Source organism: Lepus europaeus, chromosome 12 (genome assembly GCF_033115175.1).
Source record: "Lepus europaeus isolate LE1 chromosome 12, mLepTim1.pri, whole genome shotgun sequence".
In the NCBI taxonomy this organism is placed as follows: Eukaryota; Metazoa; Chordata; class Mammalia; order Lagomorpha; family Leporidae; genus Lepus; species Lepus europaeus.
This window is the reverse complement of record NC_084838.1, coordinates 47,424,724-47,451,046: the sequence shown is the minus strand read 5'-3', so window position 1 is coordinate 47,451,046 and position 26,323 is coordinate 47,424,724. Positions and strand designations below refer to the sequence as shown.

Below are 26,323 nucleotides of genomic sequence, written 5' to 3'. Positions count from 1 at the left end.
ACAGTTAAGAAGTTGAAGACAGGCTGGCGCCGCGGCTCACGAGGCTAATCCTCCGCCTTGCGGCGCCAGCACACCGGGTTCTAGTCCCAGTCGGGGCACCGATCCTGTCCCGGTTGCCCCTCTTCCGGGCCAGCTCTCTGCTGTGGCCCGGGAGTGCAGTGGAGGATGGCCCAAGTGCTTGGGCCCTGCACCCCATGGGAGACCAGGATAAGCACCTGGCTCCTGCCATTGGATCAGCGTGGTGCACCGGCTGCAGCGCGCTACCGCGGCGGCCATTGGAGGGTGAACCAACGGCAAAAAGGAAGACCTTTCTCTCTGTCTCTCTCTCACTGTCCACTCTGCCTGTCAAAAATAAAAAAAAAAAAGAAGAAGAAGTTGAAGACATAAAAATGTTCAGAAATGAGACAATGTTATAAAATACACCAAATATATTTTCTTTTTTTTAAATTTATTTGACAGAGTTAGAAAGTGAGAGAGAGAGACAGAGAGAAAGGTCTTCCTTCTGTTGGTTCACCTCCCAAATGGCCACCATGGCCAGAGCCACACCGATCCGAAGCCAGGAGCCAGGTGCTTCTCCTGGTCTCCCATGCGGGTGCAGGGACCCAAGCACTTGGGCCATCCTCCACTGCCTTCCCGGGCCACAGCAGAGAGCTGGATTGGAAGAGGAGCAACCGGGACTAGAACCCGGTGCTCATATGGGATGCCGGCGCTGCAGGCGGAGGATTAACCAAGTGAGACAGGGTGCCTGCCCACCAAATATATCTTCAAAAGATGTTGATTGAGATAACCCAAGCTTCAAGGAAATCTATTAACTGCAGATAAATTCCACAAGGTATAATTAACTGTATAGTCCAGGAACATAAACCCCAAACATTGCTTCACATATTAATGTAAAGGGCCGATGTCTTGACTCAGGGGTTTACGCTGCTAACTGTGATGCTGGCCTCTCTTATGACCTCTGATTAGAATCCCAGCTGCTCCACTTGCAATACAGCTCCATGATAACGTGCCTGGGAAAGCACCAGAAGATGGCCCAAGTGCCTGGGATTCTGCACCCACTTGGGAGATCCGGATGGGGTTCCAGTTTTCTGGCTTTGGCCTGGCCCAGCCCTGGATATAGCAGCCATTTGAGGAGTGAACCTGAGGATGGAAGGTTTCTCCCTCTCTGTGTCTCTCCCTCTTTCTCTGTAATTTTGCCTTTCAAATAAATAAAAATGCAATTTGAATATTTTTCTTAAATCAGAATATAAGTTTACATACTCTATAAAACAAATCGTTAGCTATATCATGGTCATTATGTGAAACCAACAACAATGAGTTCCAGTTCATCAAGATGGACAGGGAACTGAGCTTCTCTTTAACTATCAGCTACTCAAAAGCTACCATAGCACACAGGACTCTTAGTTTTCAAAGAACCTTTAAGTAGGGGTGAGCACTATGGTGCTGCTGCTTGTGATGCTGGCATTCCATATCAGAGCTGATCTAAGTACTGGCTACTGTGTTTCCATTCCAGCTTCCTGCTAATGTATCCTGGGAGGCAAGAGATGATGGTGCAGTGCTTGGGCTCTGCCACCCATGTGAGAGATCCTGATGGAGTTCCAGGCTCCTGGCTTCTGTCCGGCTGTCGTGGGCATTTGGGGGAGTGAACCAGAAGATCGAAGATTCTCTTTCTCTCTCTCTCCCTTCCTCTCTCCCTCCCTCCCTCTATGTCACTCTGCATTTCAAGTAGATATAAAGAATTTTTTTAAATGTCTTAAGTAAAATACAAAGAAGTTCTTTTGAACAGGATGTAGCCTCTTCCATCTATTGACCTGTCAATTTATGGTGCTCTCTGGGTTAAGTGAACTTTATTATCAATGTATACTTTTGTGTATTATTTTGGGCATCTGACCTTTTTGTTTGTTTAACTTCTAGATAAGTTAAAGAACTGAAGTAAGTTTGTTTTATTAACATGAGCATTTATATAATACAAGATAAATACTTGCTGATGTCAAACAGTTTCAAATCAGATCTTTTATTCATAACTTAATAGGAAAGAACAGGGAAAACTAAAAAAAAAAAAGGATTACAGAATCCAGACATACATTAAGTCATATCAATAGGTGCTATTTAAAAACTGCCACCAAACCTAGGTTTCAAGGTTACTAACGCTATCCAAAGATTCGGGGTAACTAGTTGGGTACATTAGGATAAAGGGCCAGAACATTTGAGTTTACTAAGAAAAAAGTGGAAGAAATGATTTTCAGTGAAATCTGGGTGTTTTAACATTTCACAGCTGGGCATTGTGATAAGGAGGTCCAAGGGCATGGCTTAAATTGCTGGATTGGGTTAGAAGGGACAGATGTTGGCACTGGGAATGTCCAGTAAACTGAGACCAACCTGCTGTATAGAACCAACATGCCATGGCATAGATGCCCCTTTTGCCCCTCTCCGGCTCTGACATCCTGTGCCAGGCTTCCCTTCCCTGAGGGTGACCTCTGCTCGCCATTGGCCTCTGCCACCTCATTCTAGTCCTACATAGTTGCCCTCCTCATCAAATTTTTTGTTCTAGTTCTTTTATGGTTTCATTTCTTTTATATTTAAATCCATGGTCATTGATTGATAAACCTTCTGTAAAGGACCAGATTATAAAATTTAGGTGCATTTATGAAACCTTGCACCCGAGGAATCTACTTGGTGCATTAAGGCAAGAAAATTAAATTGAGGACATAAGGATTGGAGAGAAAGAAACAAAGTTGTCATTATTGACAAATGGAATGATAGTCTACTCAGCGAGCTTGAGTCCACCGGGTTTTAGAACTAATAAGAAAATTCATCCTAGGTGTTAAGGGATTGACAGCTTCCAGTCCTGGCTCCTGGAATTCTAGCTCTTGGAACTGTGAGCTTCTATGTAAAAGGTTGCTTGTTGGAGACCTCCACGGAGAACATGGAGAAGCAGAGGCATCCAGCTGAGCCCAGGCTTCTCGCTTTTCCTATCGAAGCAGCAGGAGGGTGAGTGACAGGACCTCGGCATATGGATAAGCCACCAGCTGAACTCCTGAGGTGACCTCAAGAATATGGGGTAGAAGGATTGCTACTCTGAGCCCTGCTTGAATTTATGATCCACAAGATCAAAGGATATGATAGAACAGGTGCTGACACTCAGTTTCGGCATACTTTGCTCTGAAACAGTGAATAGCTGGAACACTTTGGAATTGTAAGTCTAAGAGATCATCTTGTAAGGACAGCCTTCATTCCCAGAATCCCTCTACTTTGCTACTTCCACCATCCTTTTTGTTTGACCCTGTGGCACTTGCACATTTCCTCGCCTCTCCTCTGACTCCCATTCAGCAGCCTCTCTTCTCTTTACTTCTTCTATGGCCAGCTCAGACTTAACACGTGTTATTCCGATTGTAAATCCCTTAGCTAGTCCACTTAGATGGAAATGTGGACTCAGATATTGCTGGTACATGGTCCCTACTGCTGCCTGCCTGCCTTCCTCCTGAGGCCACCCAGTGTGGGAGGCAGGCAAGGGAGGACCCTTAGCCAAAGAGGGGACTTAGTGTTCCAATTTCTCAGTATCCTACACAGGGATGCGTAAAAAAGAGAGAAAGGAGGTGTCAGAAGCCTCAATAATCTTCAGAGCCTCAAGAGAAAAACAATCATTTCTGGTCTCAGAGGAGTGGCCGCGGTTCTCCCAGGATACCTGGAGAGCAGTGGCAATAGCGTAGCGCACGTGTCCTGTTTGGCTCCCTGCCCTCCCTCCGACAAGGCTGGCTGGCTCATTCGTCTACAGTCCAGGCCAGCAGGGGCTGGGAAGTGAGAGCATGTTGTGTGCACAGGTGAAAAGGGCCAGGCTGCTCAAACAGATGATGTACTTCTAGGCATTCAGGACTGCCTAGGGGAACAACAACAACAAACCAACCAACAAACACATCAACTCCCCAGACCTTACATAGCACACACCTGTGTTCCAGCCAAGTCATATCAACCAATGTTCTAAGGTGTAGGGACGCCTAAAGAACAGTCCTTTTGAGTTCTACCCTACTCTTTTGGTGTTGAAGGGTCCTTTCTACAATGGAATAAATGTAATGGTAGATGGTAATATCTGTAAAGCACTACTTGTTCTTTAATTTTCCACTTTCCAGCCCATAAAATCCAAAAATCTGGGGGAAAAGGCCTGTTGGCCATTCTTGATAACCTATAAGAAGTCTGACGTGAGGTCTCATTAGGAAGAGTTAAGGTCATTCAGTGTGTTGGGGTGGAGGGGTGGGGACACCACTGGCCTTGAAGGATTCCGAGGGGGTCAGGGAGAGGTGAGCACATACATTAGGAACAGGATTTAGGATGAGATGTGTGGTTTGATTTTGTGGAAGTGGATGGTGAGAACAAATGTGGCAGATGGAGAGAGTTCCGGAGAGACTGGGAGAGTAATGGGCACCAGGGAAAGGAGAACGTGAATAAATACAGAAGCCACAAAATGGAGAAAAGGGGCCTCTTTGGCCTTGAGGCTGCTTTCCTAAGACTGTGGCTGAATCTACTCCTGAATCCCTGGAGCTTACCAGTTACTTTGTGTTACCGTAATCTCATTTAAAGGACAATCTTTCTAAGAATGTAGAGAGAAGAAAAGAGTGCAATTTATTGTACACGTTTTCTGTATTAAAATTGGCTTTTTCTCATTCTGTCAGTCAGACTCGTCTTTTGGCAGTAATTGCTTCTCTGTTCTATACTCGCTAATGGGCTGTATTTGAAATCTCATTATTTTCATGTCTTCTTTGTGTCCCTAGAGTCCCCTCTTTAACCCTCACACAGATCATGTCTTAGGAATTACCTGACATGACTGGTACAAGAAGGGATGTTGGGGGCTGTGGGAATTAGCTACTCCTTGTGACACCAGCGCTCCATATCGGAGTGCTGGTTTGAGTCCCAGCTGTTCTACTTCCCATCCAACTCCCTGCTAATGTGCCTGGAAAAGCATTGGAAGTTGGCCCAGGTGCTTGGGTCTCTGCCACCCACATGGGAGACTCAGATAGAGTTCCTGGTTCCTGGCTAGAGCAGGGCCCAGACCCAACCATTGCAGTCATCTGGGGAGGGAACCAGCTGATGGAAGATCTCTTTCCCTTTCTGTCTTTCCCTCTAACGAATATAGTGGCTCCCAGAGGTGGTACAGATAAAGTCTAGCATGATGGTTATCAAAGTTAAGGGCACATAAGAATCATTTCAAGTGTTTGATTAAGTGCAAATTTCTGGGTCCCACTCTCAGGGATTCTGATTTAGTAGTTATTGGGCAAGGTTCAGCAACCTCCCTCTTTAGTAGCATCTCTGATTCTGAGACAGGCAGTCAACTCTCTCACTATATCTTGAAAAAAACTCCTGCAATTACAATGGTGAATATGTGGAATTGGACAGTGTGTAAACAGATATTCCTAAAAGCCAAGAGTCATTGTTGGGGCTCTTCTATACAAGGAGATCTAGGAATCTGGGGCCAGCGAAGGGTGAAGCAGATAAAGCCCCTGCCTGCAACACTAGCATTCCATATTAGCACCAGTTCAAGACCCAGCTGCTCCACTTCCAATCTAGCTCCCTATTATTAGCCTGGGAAAAGCAGAAGATGGCCCAAGTTCTTGGGCCCCTGTTACTCACATGGGAGACCCAAAAGAAGCTCCTGGCTCCCGGCTTTGGCCTGGCCCAGCTCCAGCTATTGTAGCCATCTGGGGAGTGAACTAGGAGATAGAATCTCTGTGTGTGTGTGTGTGTGTTTTTTTCTGTCTCTCCCTCTTTCAAATAAACAAATACATTTTAACAAAAAAGAGGGTAAGATTCAACATTCATGATTTTACCAAAATCTCATGAAGATAATATTCCCAAAGTAGGTTCCATCATCAGACTATAGTAACAGAATGAGCTAAAAAAACAAAAAAAACAACAACAACAAAAAAAGCCCCAATAACCAACTGGATTACTTCATGTTTCCCCCCCTTTTAAACAGTCATGGTACAGGTTGGCCTAAAGGCTCTAAGAGTAGCCCACTAAGAAACTTTCCTAATGTTTTGACTCATTACTTCCCAAATATACCTGACTGTGGAAACTATGAAATCTACACAGTGATATGTTCAGGTAGAAAACTAAGAGCTTATTAGCAATGCTCAGAGGAGGACTGCAGATGCTTCATGAATGAGGTTGGATTTCCCTACATGTTTTCCAGCCCTGTGTACAAGAAAGCGTTTACCGGCTCTCCTTGGTGTATGCTAGTGTTCCGTGGCAGACAATGGTGTGGCCAAGAATGAGACTGCCTTGTGGGACAGCTGGGTGACGTGAACCCTCTGACTGTGACCAAACGGTGAGCGCTCTCCTGGCTGCTGACTCGCAGAAGCTGAGCTTCCCTAGTTAACCGGCTTTCTTTTTGCCTTCCGCAGAGGCCTGGCTACAACATCTGCACCAGGAGCAACAAACTCCCAGGTTCCTGTCCTTTGACAATCTTCCCTTCCAGTGATATTTTCCACCAGATTCGCCCTTTCTGGGCTGTGAAGCTGGTATTCATTTCACCTTGCAGCTTCCCCATCACTGCTTCCCAATGTCCCTTTGGGTGGTGGAGTAACTAATTTCATGGTTCCCATGAAGAAAGGACTTTGTCACCAGATGAGCAAATGAACAATATAAAAGGAGCAATGCTCTCTAAAAATACATAAAGTGTACCTATTTGTATGTATGTGTGTGCATGGGGGGAGGTGGGGGATAATAACACAGTGATAAGGACAGGGGCTCTGGAGGCAGACTGGCTGAATTCAAATCCCACTAACCTTGTTTGACCTTGAACAAGACTCTTACTCCTGAACCTCAGTTGTCCCAATGTAAGACAGGAACCATAACAACAGTTGCTGCCTTACAGGGTCATAGGGAGGATTAACTCAGATCATCTAAGGCAAATGATGGCAGGATGCCTGGCTCTTGGTGAGGCTGGGGACTTTACTGGGTGAGCGCAGCACTGCTCCCTGCGGGAAGTCGGCACTCAGTCTTCCCTTCTACAACAGACCTCTGAGCTCACCAATACCTCTCCCTTGATGACAGACTGTAAATCCGGGACAGAAGCCTACACGCCAAGTACCAAGCACAGGGATGGCAAACCCTCCAGTCGATGCACCCCTGGCTTTGTGTTTTCTAACTCACTTTCTCAGTCCCCTGTAAAGCAATCGGCGCAGCCGGCTGCTCTGTGGCTGGTCCTTTCTAACACAGCAAGCCAGGACTCTATAAACAGCAGAGGATGCTTGTTCAAAAACTGCTTCACTTCTCTTCTCTTCCTTTTTTGCAGCAGAGTAAGGGCCTGAGTGCCTCCCTGTCATGTTTTTCTGTCCAAATCACACAGATATCCCTTAGGATACAGAATGCAAATTTTCCAGTTAAATATTATGAGGCCAGGGGCAGCACACACTTTCTTCTGAGTGCAGATGCCACAGCAATAATTGGCTATGGCTCTTAGGAACTTTCTGGATTTGCAACTTTTAACTTTTTATTTCAAACCTAGAAGCTCACAGGAGTTTGCTGAATTCACTGTCTGATAACGCCTGCCAGTACTTAATACTAATGCTACATCTCATATTGTCTGTACAACCTCAGGAAGCTCACCCTCGGTTGGAAATGTGCTACAAATTGTTCATGAAATGGGGCTTGCTTTTTGAATGACCTGTCTTTAACTTTCATGGTTCAATAGTTGCTGAACCTAATGATTTAATGTTAAAAGTTTCATGGGTGTGGGCATTATGGCACCACGGGTTAAGCTACCACTTGGGATGCCTTCATCCCATATTGAAATATTGATTTGAAACTCAGCTTTCGATTTTGAATGTGGTTTCCTGCTAATGCATCCGGAGAGGCAGCAGATGGTGGATCAAGTACTTGGGCCCCTGCTACCCACATGGGAGAACTGGATGGAGTTCAGGTCCACGGCTTCAGCCTGGTCCAGCTCTGGCTATTGCAGGCACTTGGGGAGTGAAAAACTTTTTTTTTTTAAATATACTCTCTACTTCTCAGCCCTTGAGGAATGTTGCCTCCTGCTATGTTCTGTGGTTGAATAATTTTGTGGACAATATCCAAGGAGCCTTAGGAATGGAGAAGTATAGGCCATTCATTTCACCACAGCATATTGATTTCATCCAGCCTTAAAAGAGGCTTGCATTCCAATCTGACTTAGGAAAGCTCTCCCATTTGAACAAGGAGCCACAGAATGTTTATGGTCTGCATAACACTCATGGCCTCAAAGGAAGCTGCACGAGTCAGGTGAATTGAATAGATGTTTTTAACATGTAATATGATTCCTGTTCATTTCTAAATTTAGTTAATGGGAAATGCACACTAATATACTTTAATAGTCAGACATTGCTCTGGCCGCTCAGCAGTGTATTTCTAATTGTTCATATACCCAATATGCATGTTTCATATTATGGCTAAAGAATTAATGCCAGTTCATTTCTTTACTAAGAAGGAAAATGAGCAAAAATTAACTGTAGTAGTCCTGCAGACTACTGATAATCATTTATAATATGATCTGCTCTGGATGTTTCTGTTTATTAATTCTGAAAAGTCTGCTTGTATTCCTGTAAGTAATACATTTCCATTTCACAACAGGGAACAACACATAGAAGTGACTATGTACACTTGTCTTCTGTTTCTTGTCTTTTGCCCACCCTCACTTGACCTCTGCCTTTACTCTATACCAATGAACACACTCACTCACTCACTCCATGGGCAGGTCATTCTGATGTCCTTGGCGTCCCTCAGTGAGATTCTCCTGTCCATCTCATGTCTGACTCAGGTCCCCTTTGTCATCTTGAATGCAAATCTTGTGAAAAGAAAAATACAGCGTGATCTCAACATGAACTCAGTATAGGATCACTAAAGCGACCAAATAACCAGGAAAGAAACTGAAGACAGAATTATCCATGGAGAGAGGGCCAATCCAGACATTTACCCAGAACCAAATAGGCAAAGGCATCAACTCTCACATTTGTGTGGGCTCTGGGACACATATGCGTGGTTTTAAATCCCACTTCTTCCCTTTGTAGCTTGGACAAGTTAACTGGTACCTTTGACTATTAGGTGGAGCTATAAACATGCATAACCAACCTCATAGGGTTGCAGTTAGCATTGAGTGAGATTGTCCACATACAGTGCATGTAGTTTATAGTAAGAACTCAATAACACTTAGTTGATATATAAGCCTTTAGAACTAGTATCAGCAAATTAATATTACCATTTATGCACTGCTTTTAAAGCACATATCTGCAATGTGAATTCATTTGACCATCAAATGTCTGCTGAGCATCTATTGTGTGCCACACACTGTGTTCTGGGTGCCTGATATCTACAAAAAGACAAAATATCTACATAAATTTCCTGATATATTCTAGCAGGGATGGTGGTGAGGTGGTGGTGGAGGAGAAACAGATAGTACACAACAAATCTAATGAAGAAATAAGTTATACAGTGCTATAGGAAAAAAGAAAATTAGAGCTGACATAGGGGGAGCTTCATGAGTTCTGGTGGGCAGGTGTGATCAACAGAGGCCTCACTGAGGCGGTGACAACCCAGAAGACTTAAAGAGGAGTTAGACGTGTGGTTATCTGGGAGGAGAGCATCCATGGGCGAGGAAGGGCCAGTGGGTGTGCCCATCACATCTGAGGTCAGCAAGGAGGTGAAACAGGCTCGAGTGGAGGGAGGAAGGGGAGAGCAGCAGGAGCTAAAGCTGAAACAATTTTATTTGTGAGGCAAACAGCACATGCTGCTGGTCCACTCCCCACGTGGGAGCCAGGCTGTCAATCTGGATCTGCCTGGTGAGTGGAAGGAATCCAACCACTGGAGCCATCACCGCTGCCTGCAAGGGTTTGCTTTAGGAAGAATTTGGAATTGGTTGCAGAACTGGAACTTGAATTCAGGCACTCCCATATGGGATACAGGTATCCCAATAGGTGGCTTAACTGGTCATCCAAACACTGACCTCCTATTGTGGACTTTGTAGTAGAGGAGATGTTCTCATCCATACACAGGGCTGGGTAGCCCATTTTTCCAGCCAATGTTAACTTCTCCCACTAGAAGAGGTTAACACTTCATCCACCTCATCACTGACTAAACATTCTAAGCTTCTTTACCCAGGATTTGCCTTCACATGGAATCATATGGGCCAAATATCCATGGTGTACATTTATGTGATTCTACTTCTCATTCTAACAGCCCTAATTGAGGTAATTAACCTTTAGATTAATAAATCCGAATCTGTGAATTTGCTAATTTTTTCTCCCTCTTGTGAATATCAACCAGCATTCAGTTCTTAGCAATTCAAAGATATACATTGTGGAGGCACACATAAGCATAGTCATGAGAGAAAGCCATCCGTATTTGTTTCTAAGTTAATAAACAGAGCATTTCTTGTGATTGGGGTGGACATTGTGGCAAAGCAGGTCAAACTGCCCCTGGGGACATCTGCATGCCATACTGGAGTGCCTGGGATCAAGTTCAGCCTCCACTTCCAATCCAGCTTTCTGCTAATCTCTCTGAGATGCACTGGATGATGGCCCAGGTACTTGGGGTCCTGCCACCAACATGGAAGACTTGGATAGGCTCTGGCTCCTGGCTTTGGCCTGATTTAGCTGTGGCTGTTGCGAGCACTTGGGGAGTGAAACAGCAAATAGAAGATCAATGTCTGTCTGTCTTTCTCTCTCATTCTACCTTTCAAATAAATAGAGAGAGAAAGAAAGAGAGAGAGAGAGAGATACTTAGACTCTTATCCCATGCTGATTTGCTAACTTATGAAGTCATGTCTCAATCACAGTTCTCTCTGGAGCAGATTTTCAACTTTATCTAGTTATGTAGTAATATAATTATAAATAAAATCAAAGTTCAATGTAATTGACTTTGGCTTCCTCATTTAGTTTTTAATCTATAAGTGACTGGGAATTTTTACTTGGGTTTTGTTTTCATGAAAACTCAATTAGATGATTAGTACTCCATTAAGACAACAAGAAGTTTTAAAGTAGCCTGTTCCCTTAAAATCTATTTAAGAACAAAAGAGAATTAAAACCAGATAAGCTGGTAATTGTAGTAAATGACACTACATTGCTTTACAATGACCCTGATTTATCATTTTAGACATTGTAGCAGATAAATTCACTTGGAAATAGAGCTGCAGACAAAGAAGTTAGGATAATGAAAACACTGCACAGATTTAATGATTGCCTTAGTTTCCATTGAGGAAGTGAGTGTCTTGCAGGAGTACCAAGTTTTGTTGTTGGGTAGGAAGACTGAAGGCATCTGGCTTGAATTAATCGATTCTAAGCTGTTTTTCATCTATCATCATTAATACAAGGCTGGTTACTAGAGAAAATACAAGAATAAAGCAGATATTCTCTATAAGGGATAAATTAGCAAATACAGTGGTCTCCTGAGTGTCCTCTAGATGTGGCACATGAGGGGCTGTGACCAAAATGCAAGAAATGTGAGCAAGCAGCTGGTGCCCGGGGACAAATGGGGCTGACTCCTTCACGTGGACGTAGGCAATGTGACCCCTGGGGCAGCCACTTCCTGCCACCTGAGAACAAGAGTCTGGCATTACCAGATCAGGTTTCACAAGAGAAGCCCAAATTCCTGCCCTTTAAGTGCCAAGTTTTCTAATTTTTAAATAGTAGCTGTATTTAAAAAAAACCTATTTTGGTCAACAATTGCAAGCCCAACAAAACATGCCTACAGGCTACCTTCAGCCCATAGTCTGCCTCACTGTCACATCTTGGTGATCATTTTAGACAGTAGAACTGAAAACAGAGGAATTCCTTTTGTTGTATTCGTGATTGGGTTCCAGAAGTCTCTCCCACTAGAAATCACCCAGTTGTTTAATTGTTAAAAAAATTTTTTTTTGATAGGCAGAGTTAGACAGTGAGAGAGAGAGAGAGAGAGAGAGAGAGACAGAAAGGTCTTCCTTCTGTTGGTTCACGCCCCAAATGGCTGCTACAGCTGGCATGCTGCGCCGATCCGAAACCAGGAGCCAGGTGTTTCCTCCTGGTCTCCCATACAGGTGCAGGGCCCAAGCACTTGGGCCATCCTCCACTGTACTCTCGGGCCACAGCAGAGAGCTGGACTGGAAGAGGAGCAATCGGGACAGAATCCGGTGCCCCAACCGGGACTAGAACCCAGGGTGCCAGCACCGCAGGTGGAGGATTAACCTAGTGAGTCACGATGCCGGCCCAGTTGTTTCATTTTCTGACACCTTTTGTCAGGTACAGTATTCTATTGATTTTAGCAACAGTGGCTGTTATTTGAGTCATCTATCATTGCAAAGTAATTATCAATATGCTACACCAATATACAGAATTTAAATACGTTTTTTTTTCCAATTTTGTTATCTTATTCTCCTAAATAATTACAAGTTAAAGGAACAAATCTATAAGCCCAGTTTGCAGCTCAGAAACCAGAAGCATGGAACAATTAAACTACTCACAGTGAAACATTACAGCTAAGAGCAAATCAGAAATTAAAACTCAGTTTTATTTACTCTGATTTGAGTCTTAGTTATGATATAGTTTATTTTTATGTGAGTTTATCATCCAATTAATATGGAATCTCACCATAAAAAAAAAAATAGGGGCTGATGTGTAGTGCAGTGGGTTAAGATGCTACTTGCATTTGGCATTTCACATCAGTGGGCCAGTTTGAGTCCTGGCTGCTTTGCTTCAAGGCCAGCTTCCTGCTAATACTCCTGGGAAAGCAGCAGAAGATAGCCCAAGTACTTGTACCCCTACCACCCACGTGGGAGAGACCCAGATGGAGTTCTAGGCTCCTGGCTTCAGCCTGGCCCAGCCTTTGTGATTGTACAAGGTCATTTGGGGAGTGAACTGATGTCACTTTGTCTTTCAAATAAATACAAAATGTTTTTAAAGAATATACAAAGAGGGGCCAGAACCGTGGCATAGCGGGTAAAGCTGCCATCTGCAATGCCAACATCCCACATGGGCGCTAGTTCAAGTCCTGGCTGCTCCACTTCCAATTCATCTCTCTGCCGTGGCCTGGGGAAGCAGTAGAAGATGACCCAAGTCCTTGGATGCCTGCACCTGCGTGGGAGACCCAGAAGAAACTCCTGGCTCCTAGCTTCAGATTGGCGCAGCTCTGGCCATTGTGGCCAACTGGGGAGTGAACCAGCAGATGGAAGACCTCTTTTTCTTTCTGCCTCTCCTTCTCTCTGTGTAACTCTGACTCTCAAACAAATAAACCTTTTAAAAAAAAGATACTTAAAGTTTTTTGGAAAATGCAGAAGTTTATTTTGATTTTGATGAAAGGAATTTGAAATTCATGCTTTTTTTCATTATATGAATTTTTCGTGAAATTTCTGAAAACCCCTCATAAAACATTACTCTGTGGAGAAGCTAAATTACATGCTTGATGTCTTTCTAAAAAATTATGTAGGCAAGATAAAGAAACATCTGCTAAAAGGCAAGGGTGGCATACATGTGTTTTCAAGTGGAACTTTAAAAAATGTTTATTTCCATCTACTTCAAAGGCAGAGCAACACAAAGAGAGGTCAAAAGATCTTGTATCTGCTGGTGTACTACCCAAATACCTCCAATAGCCAGGACCTGGCCAGGCTGAAGCCAGGAGGCAAGAACTCCATCCAGGTTTCCCATGTGGGTGGCAAGGACCCAAGTTCTTGAGACATCATCTCTTGTCTCCTAGGATGCATCAGCAAGAAGCTGGATTGGAAGTGGAGGTGCCAGGACCCAAACTGGCACTACCCATGGCACAAAGACATCCCACGTGGCAGCTTAACCTGTTGGGCCACAACACTGACCCTTTCAATGAATTCTGAATTAGTTTTTATAAAATTAAATGTCCCTTTTATTTACTGGTCTCAGGACCACTGAAACATAAAGAATCTATTTGTTAAAGAAATAAATCAAGCATTAAAAAAAGACAAACTAAACGATGGTTATACATTTTTATTTGTGACATTTGAATTCCTAAGTTCCATAGAACTGATTTGATAAACATCTTTTTTTCTTGCTTCTAATTGATTTAATTATGTTAGTCTGCTTTTCCTACAGTCAAATTCTTAATCCAATTACAATTGGAACTAAAAATATAGTAAGTATTTTTTTCCAGATGTTGGTAAAAAAGATACAGGAAAATTTTGTAATCAGAACACTAGAAGCTAGTAAAACAGCTTAATTGTTTGATTAGAAATGGATTCTTCTCTCCATAAGTTATACAAATCCTTATATAATCATCAAAAACTCTTACCCCAAATTAATACCTGCACGGGGGAAACAGCTTGTTATAAAAGTTTTGCATTGGTATACTTTTTAAAACATAAAAGCAAACATTATTTCCAAAACACACATTGTTTGGCTAATTCTAGAAAAGAATTATCAATTTCTTCAAGAACCAAAATGATCAGAGCAGGAATGACAATATTACCCAAATGATCCTCTATCTCACTGTAGCGATTGTGTCTTTGTACATCTTTCTTGAAGACATGGCCAAACTTTTCCTACAATATTTCTTTTACTCACAGTGTTATCCATGGGTTGTGGAAGGGACAGAACATTAGAGATTAGAAAAGATGAGACAAAAAGATGAGAGGAATCCTATCCAAGACCCTTACTGCTTTGCCATTTACAAAAGTGAGTAACCAAAAGAAAAACCAACACATTGCAATCTCATGAGGAATGTTAAAAGGAGAAGGAAACGAAGGCAGCCCAAAGTGGTAGGATAGCATAAAGAATTTTGTGTGGGCAATTAAAATAGAAAATCAAATTTCTAACTGTATAAAAAGCAAGCCAGGACTCAGGAAAGACACAATATAGTTTAGAGAAGGCATAAAGTCACATATCACGCTCACGGTTGGTGACATCCATAATGCTGAGATGGTGAGAAGTGCGAAAAAGTTTTAAGTTGAACTACAAAACTGTTAAACAATGGAGCAACAGACTTCAGAGAGAATAGTGCTGTTGGAGAGAGAACTCTAAAGCAAAGACTGCAGGACAATCAATAAGATTCTCACTTATTTTTACTAGTCCTATATAATATTCAGATCTTTCTCAATGGGGCACAGCACAAAAGATGGGCTGAAACTCAAAATCAGACTTTGGCTTGAATTGCATGGAAGGATTTCAGGTGCTGTAAATAGTTCACTCGGAGACTCCAAAGGATGCCATAGAATTTCTATGTTTAAAGAACTGGGAGGAATGTTACTGACACAGGTGGGGAGGTGGCAGGGATGCAGTAAGGAATCTGTCAAAGTTCCTCTCATCCTGGTTTTCAGAGTGTGCCCTTAGCACGAGAAACTGCCCAACAAAGAGAAAATTAACAACCTATGAAGCGACAATGACTCTAGAGCAATGTTTCTTGGTCTTTTTTTCCCCCATGGACCAGATGGTTTCCTAAGCATCTTCACCATCCCCTGTGTCGTCCCTGGTGAAATTCTAATACCATAATAGATACTTCATACCTTTGTATGTACAGTGGCCCTCTGGAGGGCCTCAGCCAGTGTCAGGTCTATGACTTTTTCCCTCAAACAACAACTGGCAATCGCCCTCCCCAAGAACCCATAAGGCTAAATGTGAGGGCATTGAGGATTCCAGGGGGAAAATTGTATGTATTTCACCTCTGGCTCTATTTCAACCAGGACCATGTGAATGCTCCTAAGCCAGCAGACTGAGGCACTGCCTACAGGCAGCACCTTCCTGCTTCTCTTTCCGGCTCTCACTGCTCTAGGATCTCACTGCAATGGTTATGCTCTTTCAGAGTCCCATGCCGTGAGAACAAGCAATGAGCATCCATAATATGCAAGACTCCCACTCTATAATCAAATGTACATGTACTCAACTGTGAAGCTCCGCCATGCATTATGGGACTTAATAAAGCCTGGATCTGGCAGGTAACACCTGAACTTGCAGATCCATCTTAATATCATAAAGAGACAACTAGACAGTATGTGCAGTCTGCCATGACGCAATAGAAAGGAAACATCTCTTAGATGGTATAATTGAAAAAAAAACAAAGTTTACTTTGAATCTAACATTGAAGAAAGAATCAGAGAAAAAAATTAAGACTTGGGGACAGCGCTGCAGCTCACTAGGCTAATCCTCCACCTGCGGCACTGGCACCCCGGGGTTCTAGTCCCGGTTGGGGCGCCTATTCTGTCCCGGTTGCACCTCTTCCAGTCCAGCTCTCTGCTGTGGCCCAGGAAGGCAGTGGAGGATGGCCCAAGTCCTTGGGCCCTGCACCCACATGGGAGACCAGGAGGGAGCACCTGGCTCCTGGCTTTGGAGTGGTGCAGCGTGCCGGCCGTAGTGACCATTTGGGGGAGTGAACCAATGGAAGGAAGACCTTTCTCTCTGCCTCTCTCTCTCACTGTCTAACTCTGCCTGTCAAAAAAAAAAAAAAAAAATTAAGACTGTGGGACATTCCATAAACCACTAGCCTGTATTCTGTAATGTGTCACAAAAAATACCAAGATACCACACACAGACACACACACAGAACTCAACTCTACTGAAGGAAATTAAAAAAATAGACAACTAAATGCAACATGTGATTTCTGATTGAGCCCTGGATTTTTTTAAAAGAATTCCAAAGAATATTTTGGGGGCAACTGGAAGATTCTGAACATGAACTCTTCAAATATTAGATAATAATAATGCAGTACTGGGGTTCAATTTCTTGGATGTGATAACGATATTACAGATGGAGAGGGCATCATTCTTACAAATACGAGAAACATGGTGAAATATTTTACAAGGTCATGATGGCTGCAGCTTTCTTTGTAATGGTTCAGCAGGAAGAACGCATGTTCATGAAGAGAAAGCAAATGGGGTGAAATGTTAACAACTGGAGCATTCAAGGCAATAAGGGTCCTCATTGAAATCTTTCCACTTTGACTGTTCCCCAAGTAAAAAGAAAAAACAGGAGACAGAGCCAAGTTGGGAGGGAGAAGCAGGGCTGTCCATGTCTGACCCAGCGACTACACAGGCCTCAGGGGCTGTGGGGGCTCAGATTCCCCACCCACATTAAGAGAAACTGGGAAGATGCCAGTAGGCCAAGGAGATGAAAATTACCTGTGAAGATTTTCTTCCTAATCTGCCAAACAGAGAAACACACCATAATTAAAAAATAAGAACAGTTTGCCAGCATTTACCCTAGACAAATTGATTAGTGCAATTAGCAATATAACCAGGCAGAAATCGTTCCAAGAACTTTAAAAAACATTTGGATTTTTATGCTTCTGCATGTGGATTTTTAAATTGAGTGGAAATTTCATACACACAGTTAACAGTAAATAACTCTAAAAGAATTTGTGACAAACATCTTAAGATTCCAGCCTCCCATCTGACAAGGTATTATTGAAATGCAGGAACATATTCAAATTTTTAACACAAAAATCCTGTGGTTTTCCATGGTACAGAGTTACAGAGGTCCTGGAGGGCGCACGCTCCACGCTGTCATTTCTCTGTCCCACCGTTCTGCAGTCCCAGGTGATGCTGTGTACTGCACTGGTCAGGAACTGGGGGCTCTCGGGTCCCTAGGACATTCACAGCCAACAGCTCAGAAACATCTTAGCCGAGCTTGTCTTCTCAGAGTTACTTAGGAAGCGAAAGAAGAAGGAGGATGTCTATTGCTGATCAGAGCACAACAACAACACCGAGAGAGGTAGCAGCATTTGGATTCCATGAGACAACCTTTGTGAGACTCGAGGCGAGGGTCAGCCTGCTTGCTTAAGGCGACATAGAATGCCACTGTGCCCATCCAGGCAGCCCTTTCGTAAGTTTGGACAAATAAGAGTTCATGCTTTCCAGCAATCTTGGTAGCCAAAAAGTGGCTGTTCAACACAAAATCAAACAAAATCAGAGTTGTTCAGTTATTCTTTAATCATTATTACATTGAGTGCATTAATACATTCTTATCTACGTCCCTTCACCAATTGGTACTTTGTTAAAGCAACTGATCACCGGAAGTGTCGTCACCCCCTCGTCACAGGCTGTCAGGACCATTACAGTTTAGGGAATGAATCAGAGAAGGCAACATTTCATCAACTAAACCTCGTTTAGATTTTAAAAGGCAGGCTGCAGTACAGAATGCGTCATCCTGACTGTCTACTGGGAGAGGAACATCAGAAAGGATGGAGGAAGGAAGGTAGCTCCAGTGCCACTGCTCCCTTAGCAACAGTGGCACAATCACAGGGGGCAGACATTAGCTGTGTGCCACAACACAACATGGCAGAGGGGAAGAAAACCCCAGCTGGGTTGAGGAGCTCCAAGGCAAGGCTCCAAGTCCCCAGGCCGAGTGTTTAACCCACATATGTTTTACCCCACATGCAACTGTCCTCTTGCTTTGTCACGGAAATGTTAGGATTCTGTAGAGGCAGCCACAACCCCTTGTCCTTTAATAAGAACAAACACAGCACTAAGCAGGCTTGGGGCTCCTGCTGGTCATTCTTGGTCATTTACAGATTTCTTGGATGAAGGAACACCTTCAATGGAAGAGACAGGGAATGACAGTGGTTATCAAAAATACATTCGGATCAGGCGAACTGGTAACGTGTTAGCTTCATGCTAGTGACCAGTCTCCTCCCTGCAATTAGCAGTGATGACCCTGTCTGGGTGGAGACAAGCCAGTGCACGGCGTGGTCCCTGATAAAACTGCTTGTAATGGGGAAATGGTATAGACGCTGGCAGGTGTGGCTTCAGGTCTCGCATGGCTCCACGGCCCGGCACGATGTTAAACCACAGGTGCGGGACAGCAGTGCTCAGAGACCTGAAAGCAAGGCTTGTTAGGGAAGAACTTGCTGTGCATCCAGAGTTCCAAAACTCACAGGAGCTGACAGAAGCCGCCCCGCCAACAAGACGGGGCGTGGAAAAGTAGGAATGTGCATCTCAGTCTCACAACCCGAATTCCAGAAAGCTCAGGCGGCAGGTCACAGGTGGAACGGGGAGTGCAAAGTCTTCCTCCTGGATGGTCCTCAAGCCAGAGGGTTCAGGGCTGGCCCTTCGTTCCTGGTGTGGAGCCCCCAGGCCACAGGTCTTGGCTAGCAGCACTCAGAGCGTTAAGAGCACACGGAGTAAGCAGGACACGTCGCCGGGAACCACGGCTCCCTAAACCCATGCTCCTGGAAACAGGGGCACCATCACTCAGAAGAGCTGCCTCCTGGGCTCAGGACTCCGGGAGGAAACAGCGCTCCTTTCTTCCAAGGGTGACAGGGAGCGCTAGTGACACATCCTGCTCGTCATCTCTTTCTGGAAGGCAAGGGGAGAAGGGAGGTTAGGAGAAACCAGAAGCAGAGTAATGATCTGACGGGTTGAAAACACTGCTGGGGCCTCGGGAGTCTTTACATGAAAGGTTGCACACACGCCCGTGAATAAGGCTCAGTGAGGAGGTGTCGCACTTGCTCAGTAGGTTCCTTTCCTCTAAGAGCCTGTTTAAAAATGCGGCTATCTTGCCCAAAGTCCAGGCTGGTTTTTCTGAAAAACTGCAAAATCTGAAGCCTCTAGGCAGCTGGAGTCACAGAACAGCCATCTTCTTCAGGTGGAGAACAAGTGCTCCAGTTGCCCCAGTCCCCACCACTCCCAGCTCTCTCTCCAAGGAGACAAGTGTCACTTACCGGTGGATAGGACAACTGGATTTGGGCTACTACTTTTCTTAGGGTAGAGAACAATTTTTCTTGAGCGATGTTTCAAGCAAAGATCCCGAAATGAAAGATGACTTAAGTCAGGACAAGCAGGAGGGAGGGTGTGTCTCAATGGAAATGAAGAATACGCCAAAGTGTTTCCCATGCAGCCATCAACTTCATCCGCCTGGCTCCTGTGGGCATTTGCAGATCCCACATGTGCTAGCATTTCTTTTCCTCCGGCACTGGGCACAGCTGAGTCCACTGCCTATGGCCTGCTCCCACCACATCCTGCTTTCCACCTGTTTCCTGGCTAATCCAATGAAGGCAAGATGACTCCATCTGCCTGGGTGACCTGACACTCTGCCCAGCCCAGTGTGGACAGCACGAGTCTCCTTTTTTAAGATAATTTATTTGAGCGGCAGATGGAAAGAAAAAGCTCCTATCCACTTGTTTCTCTCCAAATACCCGCAATGACTGGGGCTGGGCTGGAGCCAAAGCTGGAAGCTGGGACCTCAATCCAGGTGCCCAGTGAGGGTGGCAGAATCTCAACAACTTGAGCCATTGCAAAAAATGGCCTACATGAAAGATCTTGTGAGTGAGATCCCGGTGTATGTGTGTTTGTGTGTATGTGGGGTGGAGGGAGAGTTAGTTCACAGAATGGACACAATTTTAGCTTTATGATTAATTCTGTATGATTTGCAGGCCGGTGCCGTGGCTCAATAGGCTAATCCTCCACCTGTGGCGCCAGCACTCCGGGTTCTAGTACCGGTTGGGGCGCCGGATTCTGTCCCGGTTGCCCCTCTTCCAGACCAGCTCTTTGTTGTGGGCCGGGAAGGCAGTGGAGGATGGCCCAGGTCCCTGGGCCCTACACCCGCATTGGAGACCAGAAGGAAGCACCTGGCTCCTGGCCTCGGATCAGCGAGATGCGCTGGCCGCAGCGGCCACTGGGGGATGGACCAACGGCAAAGGAAGACCTTTCTCTCTGTCTCTCTCTCTCACTGTCCACTCTGCCTGTCAAAAAAAAAAAAATTCTGTATGATTTGCAATGGGTCAGTTCTGTGGGAAGAAAGGAATGAGTATCTGTGAAGCACTCACTAGGTGTCAGGCGCGCTGGGGCGGCTTGTCATAATCTGAAGGGCAGGGAGGTGGATCCTGCACACAGGAGAATCCTGGCGTCAGGGCACAAGCGACTGCTCAAGGTAAATCAGCAGACAGCAGAGCCTGAACGGCAGTGGCTGCTTCCACGCCAGTCTGCGATTCCTCAGTCCCAGGGTCCGCGGCTGCAGGATGTCACAGCACCTAACCCTGACGGTGACCCCAACTGTAACCCTGTGAGGCGAGGTTTGCTGTCTCCATCGTGCCGATGGGCAGACAGGCTCACGGAAGGACAGCAACTGCCACAGGCACACAGAAAGTGGCAGGCACAGGGTTCATCCTTGTGTCTGACTACAGAGGCCAGCTCTGCCACCACACCACGTCACGAATGCACGTTCATCTGTTAGTGACTTATATATTAATTGACATATATCAATGATAGATAGCCGTGTGCTTTCCTGATTTTTTGAAATGCCAATTTTTTTTCCCTTTACCCAGAATGACACCAAATGTGAACCACAGGTGCAATGGGTAAGTATTACAACAATCATGCCACTGACAGATGGGACACTAGACATAGGGAAGAGTATTTTTTAAAAAGCAGCAGTGTTCTGCCCTAAAATGGGGCAGAGAATCTGGTTCCTAGGATAGATCTTTATCCTACAGGAAAAGAACAGTTGATATAGCAGTTCAGAAACACGAGGAAGGACGTTTCAATTGGTTCCATCGTTCAAAAGTCTACAGGCCCCTCTAAAAAAAAAAAAAAATGAATCAATCCCCAAGTGAACCTTAAGAAAAAAGGCTAAAGGCACCCCTAAAGCTGTATTCTTGCACGTTCCCACTAGGTGGCACCAATGAGCTGTTTAAGAAGCAACTTGCACTGAGCAAAAAAATAAAACTCCTGCAAGGCCTAGGCTGGGACTGCAGTTTCCTGAAGGCAAGCGGCTGAAGAACTTCTACCAAGGACGCGATTTAAGACGAATTTGCCAGCGCTGGGGGTACTGAGTGCCTCTGTGTTGAGGCAGGCCACTAAAGAATTCCAAAAGGAGCTTAGCAATGCCATCTGCTGGGGTGGTGATCATTTTCTGACATGGTCACAGAAACCGTACTTGGGGCATACGTGCAGGTTTTTAAAAAAATGCTTGGATTTTAAAGAATGTTCTTGAGGACGCAACAGAGCAGTGGTTTGGCTGCGGCACTCAGTAGCGCTTGCTTTTTCTCCAGGGAATAATTGACTGTTAATCCCAGGGTTCTCTGCTCTGAAAGGCAGCCTGGGGCACAAAGCCGTCCGGAGTGGGTCCCGCCACCCTCTGCTCACCTCCGGTTCGATCCCCACCCACTCGCCACACCACCAGGCACTCCAGACCTGTCCACATCAGACAGGTGGCTCCCCGGCCTTTCTCAGGGGGCGTCTTCCATCTGGGAAACACATCGGCTCCTCTTCTCGACCTCTTGCCAGGCCCAGCTGCCGGCTCCTCCCCGGTTCCCCCCTACTCTGCACATGGGTGCACTCCAGCATTTGACCAGCTCTGGAGTTGATCATTTCATTGTTGCCTGCGTCTCAGAAGACTTCAAGCTTTGCTGTATATTCCTGCATGATGAGGAACTGTTTCTGCCCAGGCCATATGCCCGTATGTATGGTTTGATCCTGTATTCGGGGTGGGGGTAGGGAATACAAGCCAAATGTAGGCCCAACAGGATGAGTTTTTCTCTGGATAAATGAAAATATCCATGTTTTCTATTTCTGATTTTTTTTCCTCTGCATATTCTCTGAATTTTAAAATAATTTTAATACACATATAATTTGTTCTGATAAGAAAACAAAGTTCCAGTAATTTAGAAAAGTAAAAAGGAAAGTAGATTGAAATGCCAAATCAAAACCATATTTAAGTTTTTGAAATGAAGCTTTAAAATGACTCTGCCCAGTTTTTGTGAGGATGGTGAAGTCAGCCTGTATTTTGCATGAGATAGCTTGTTGAGTTCTAAACACTCTTTAAAAGGAAAATGGTCTCTGTTTCTTGGCCACCAGCGGTTCTCTGATATGCACAGAACAAACTCCCGTGAATTTCTGGGAGTCACGTCTCACCCTTTTCTCCCAGTGCACCCGTTTACAGCTGACAGTGGAGGGGAGGAATAAATGGGTCGGAGAAGTCCTTGTGAAGTGACACCCGCTCGGTCACACAAAGCATTTCTGAGCCCGGCAGGAAGCACCCCTGACCCCATAGCTCCCTCTCCAGCAGCACACGTGCTAGCTCCCAGTAACCCGCCCCTCTCGTGGAGCCGAGAAATTCTACCAGGTGGCAGCGCCACGGCAGCAGCAAAGTCTTACTGAGTGAACGGCAGGAACTGCAACGCAAGCTCCAAGCCACAGTGACGGCCTCTGAGCCCTCTGGGAAAGGTGGGAGGACGCAGGGACCAAGGACTTCCTGCAGGTGGCCCAGCCAACTGTGCCGGAGGGAGGACTGCTGGCCCGTGGGCTCCGCACGTGGCACAAAGGGACACACTGTGGGAAAGGGCTCTGAGCACTCACTCGGCTGCTTCGGGGCACATCCTTGCCTCATCCCAGTGCTCAAACTCCTCGAGGCGGCTCCCACAATTTCTAAGCGAAGTCCCAGCGGCATACACACTGCTCTTCTTCCTCCTGGGTCTTCTCAATGCCCCGCGCCCCATCACTCCCAACATCCTCCTCCCCTGGGGACCCACAGCAGCTCCCACACATACACTTTCCTCTGCTGCTGTCTTCTCTGAACACCCTTGTCCCCACTCAACACCTTCCATGCTCCTGATCGGTTGTCACCTCCTCAGGGGCATCTTCCCCTACTTGCTCACCTTGTCCCCAAAAGTCTTAGGTACTCCCCCACCTTTTGTGGGGGTGGGGAAGGAGGTGTTTATTGCAGAGCATCGAGGTAGGGACAGGGCAGCTCTTGTAACTCCTGGGCTCCCCAAGGGGTTACAGTGAAGGTTCTATGGATCACTGCTGGGGCTGACAGGTGCGTGTTTGGTTTATGTCCAAGTTCCTGGTTGGTCAGCAGTACTCATGGCCTTCTTTGATTGGCTGGCCACACCATGTTCTTTATGATGGAAAGGTGGGCTTCCGTTATTCTGGGGGCTCTATGCCAGTGGTAAGGACTTCTTACCCTGGTCCTGGAGTTCCCCTAAAACATATCCCCTTGAGAAAAGGATGTTAATTATTGGAGAAACAAATGACCTTATGATTCCGGTGGTAGCTGTACTACTCCCTCAATTCAGTGAGTTTAGTTAAAGGCAGATGTGCAACCAAAGCAACAGGGTGAGGCCACCTTAAGCTAAGGGAGAGGCTAGAAGGCCGGGACCTGGTGGTACTCAGCATCTGCATTTGAGACTTTGTATAGGGGCTGGGTTTCAACATCCCCTGCTACTCCTCAATCCTGAGTAGGGGCGACAATCAGGTGCTCCCCTAAGTGTGTAAGAAAATATTAGACTCAAGTCCAGTGAACAAGAACTCTGAGAAGGCCCTTAGACCCAAGCATTCTGAGAGATGGAAGGAAACAGACCTGTACCTACACCTATTTTGTGGGCTCCTTTCCGATACTTCTATGAGGGATGCATCGCTTTGTCTAATTCACAAACGAGGAATCAAGGCCCAGAGAAGTGGCCCAAGACTACACAGCTACTAAAGGGGGAAGAATAAGGATTTGAGCCCAGGTTTGGTTGACTTCAAAGCAAAATGAAGCAAACCTACAAAAAGCGCGCTGCTCCCGCTGCTCCACTCGGGGAGCATGGCTGACAAAACGGGAGTCAGCTTCTGTTTCTGTGCTGTTTCTCAACTAGATTGGGATTAGAAGCACTGCAGCAGCATCTGCAAACTGTTTCTTCTAATTCAGTAATTTTCTGCTGATTCTTAAGGAATAAGAAGAAAAAGGAGGGAAGAAATATTGCAAATAAACAGTCAAGGAAGAAAAGCAGCAGAGATGGAAGGAAGGTGGGTACGGAGGACTCAGCAGTGTGGTAGAAGCTCTGTGCTGGAGACTTTGTGAAAATGACCGTAATGTATTGGGGCTGGCGCTGTGGCACAGCGGGTTAACGCCCTGGCCTGAAGCGCCGGCATCCCATATGGGCACCGGTTCAAGACCCGGCTGCTCCACTTCCGATCCAGCTCTCTGCTATGGCCTGGGAAAGCAGTAGAAGACGGTTCAAGTCCTTGGGCCCCTGCACCCACATGGGAGACCCGGAAGAAGTTCCTGGCTCCTGGCTTCGGATTGGCGCAGTTCCGGCCGTTGCAGCCAATTGGGGAGTGAACCAGCAGATGGAAGACACCTCTCTCTCTCTCTCTCTCTCTCTGCCTCTCTTCTCTCTGTGTAACTCTGACTTTCAAATAAATAAATAAATCTTAAAAAAAAAAAAAAAAGAAAATGACCTTTATGTAAATATTCCATCTCCCATTAAAACCCATTAGCTTAAAATGGAGTGGTGAGAAGCAACAACTTGATGTTCGATTTGGCCCTAAAAGAGAAGTAAATTGCTTCTCAGCTAACAGAGCTTTCTCTCTCATCCCCGCCCCACCCACCCCGCATGCCTGACTCTCTCTCTCTCACACACACACACACACACACACACACTCACACACCAACACCTGAGGACAGGAGAAGAGACACATCTCCTGGAGAACCTTCTGCAATGAAGGAGCTTCGCCAACACATTTAAAAGGAAATACAGATATTCCCTGACATACAATGGCCCAATCTACAATTTTTCAACTTGACCATGGTTCAAAGGCTACACATGCAATAGAAACCATACCTTGACTTTTAACTTCTGAGCTTTTCCTAGGCTAGCAATATAGACAACCATTCTGCTATCACTTTCAGTATAGTGTTCAATCAATTACATGAAATATTTAACACTTTAGTCCAAAACAGGCTTAGGTCAAGATGAGGCTGACCACCTGCAGTACTGCGGGTGTTCTGAGCATGCTGGAGGTGGGCTAAGCTAAGCTATGATGTTCAGTACTTTAAAAAAAAAAGATTTATTTATTTATTTGAGGGGCAGAATTACAGAGAGAGGACTTCCTTCTTCTGGTTCACTCCCCAAACAGCTGCAACACCCAGAGCTGGGCCAATCCCAAGCCAGTTGCCAGGAGCTTCTTCTCAGTCTCCCATATGGGTGCAGGGGCCTAAGCACTTGGGCCATCCTCCACTGCTTTCCCAGGTGCATTAGTAAGGAACAGCTGGGACTTGAACCAGCACCCATGTGGGATGCTGGCATCTCAGGCAGAGGCTCAATCTACTCCGCCACAGCGCCAGCCCTCATCAAGTATATTTTCAACTTAGGATGGGTTGCTCTGAATGTGAGCCCTCTGTAAGTCAAATGATCGCCAGAGAAGACATGAAAGGAAAACGGTAGGTCCGGCAGGAAAGGTCAACAGATGCCACTCTTTTTCAGAGCTTCCTGCCCCCCAGTCAGCAGCACAGCACAGCCTCCCAGTCTGGGCCCCCTTGCTGGAGCTTGGCCCCTCACTCTCATCAGCTCTCAGTGTGCACTCAGATAGAGACAGACTGGGGAAGTCGGGCTTGACCTGGGGCGGAAGCACAGGGCCAACATTTCTGGGGGTCTAGGGGTGAGCAACAC

At 45.5% G+C, this 26,323-nt stretch overlaps 1 protein-coding gene across 4 annotated transcripts in view; it reads right to left on the bottom strand.

Annotated features, from left to right (window-relative positions):
• Positions 1–13,937: 13,937 nt before the first annotated feature.
• Positions 13,938–26,323, bottom strand: part of MOB3B (MOB kinase activator 3B) — a 207,586-nt gene continuing 195,200 nt past the window's right edge. For all 4 annotated transcript variants that reach the window (XM_062208118.1, XM_062208117.1, XM_062208115.1 and 1 more), the window contains exon 4: positions 13,938–19,247. In XM_062208118.1, the coding sequence (XP_062064102.1) occupies positions 19,218–19,247 (30 nt within the window). In that variant the 3' untranslated portion in view covers positions 13,938–19,217. The remainder of the gene's footprint in view (positions 19,248–26,323) is intronic.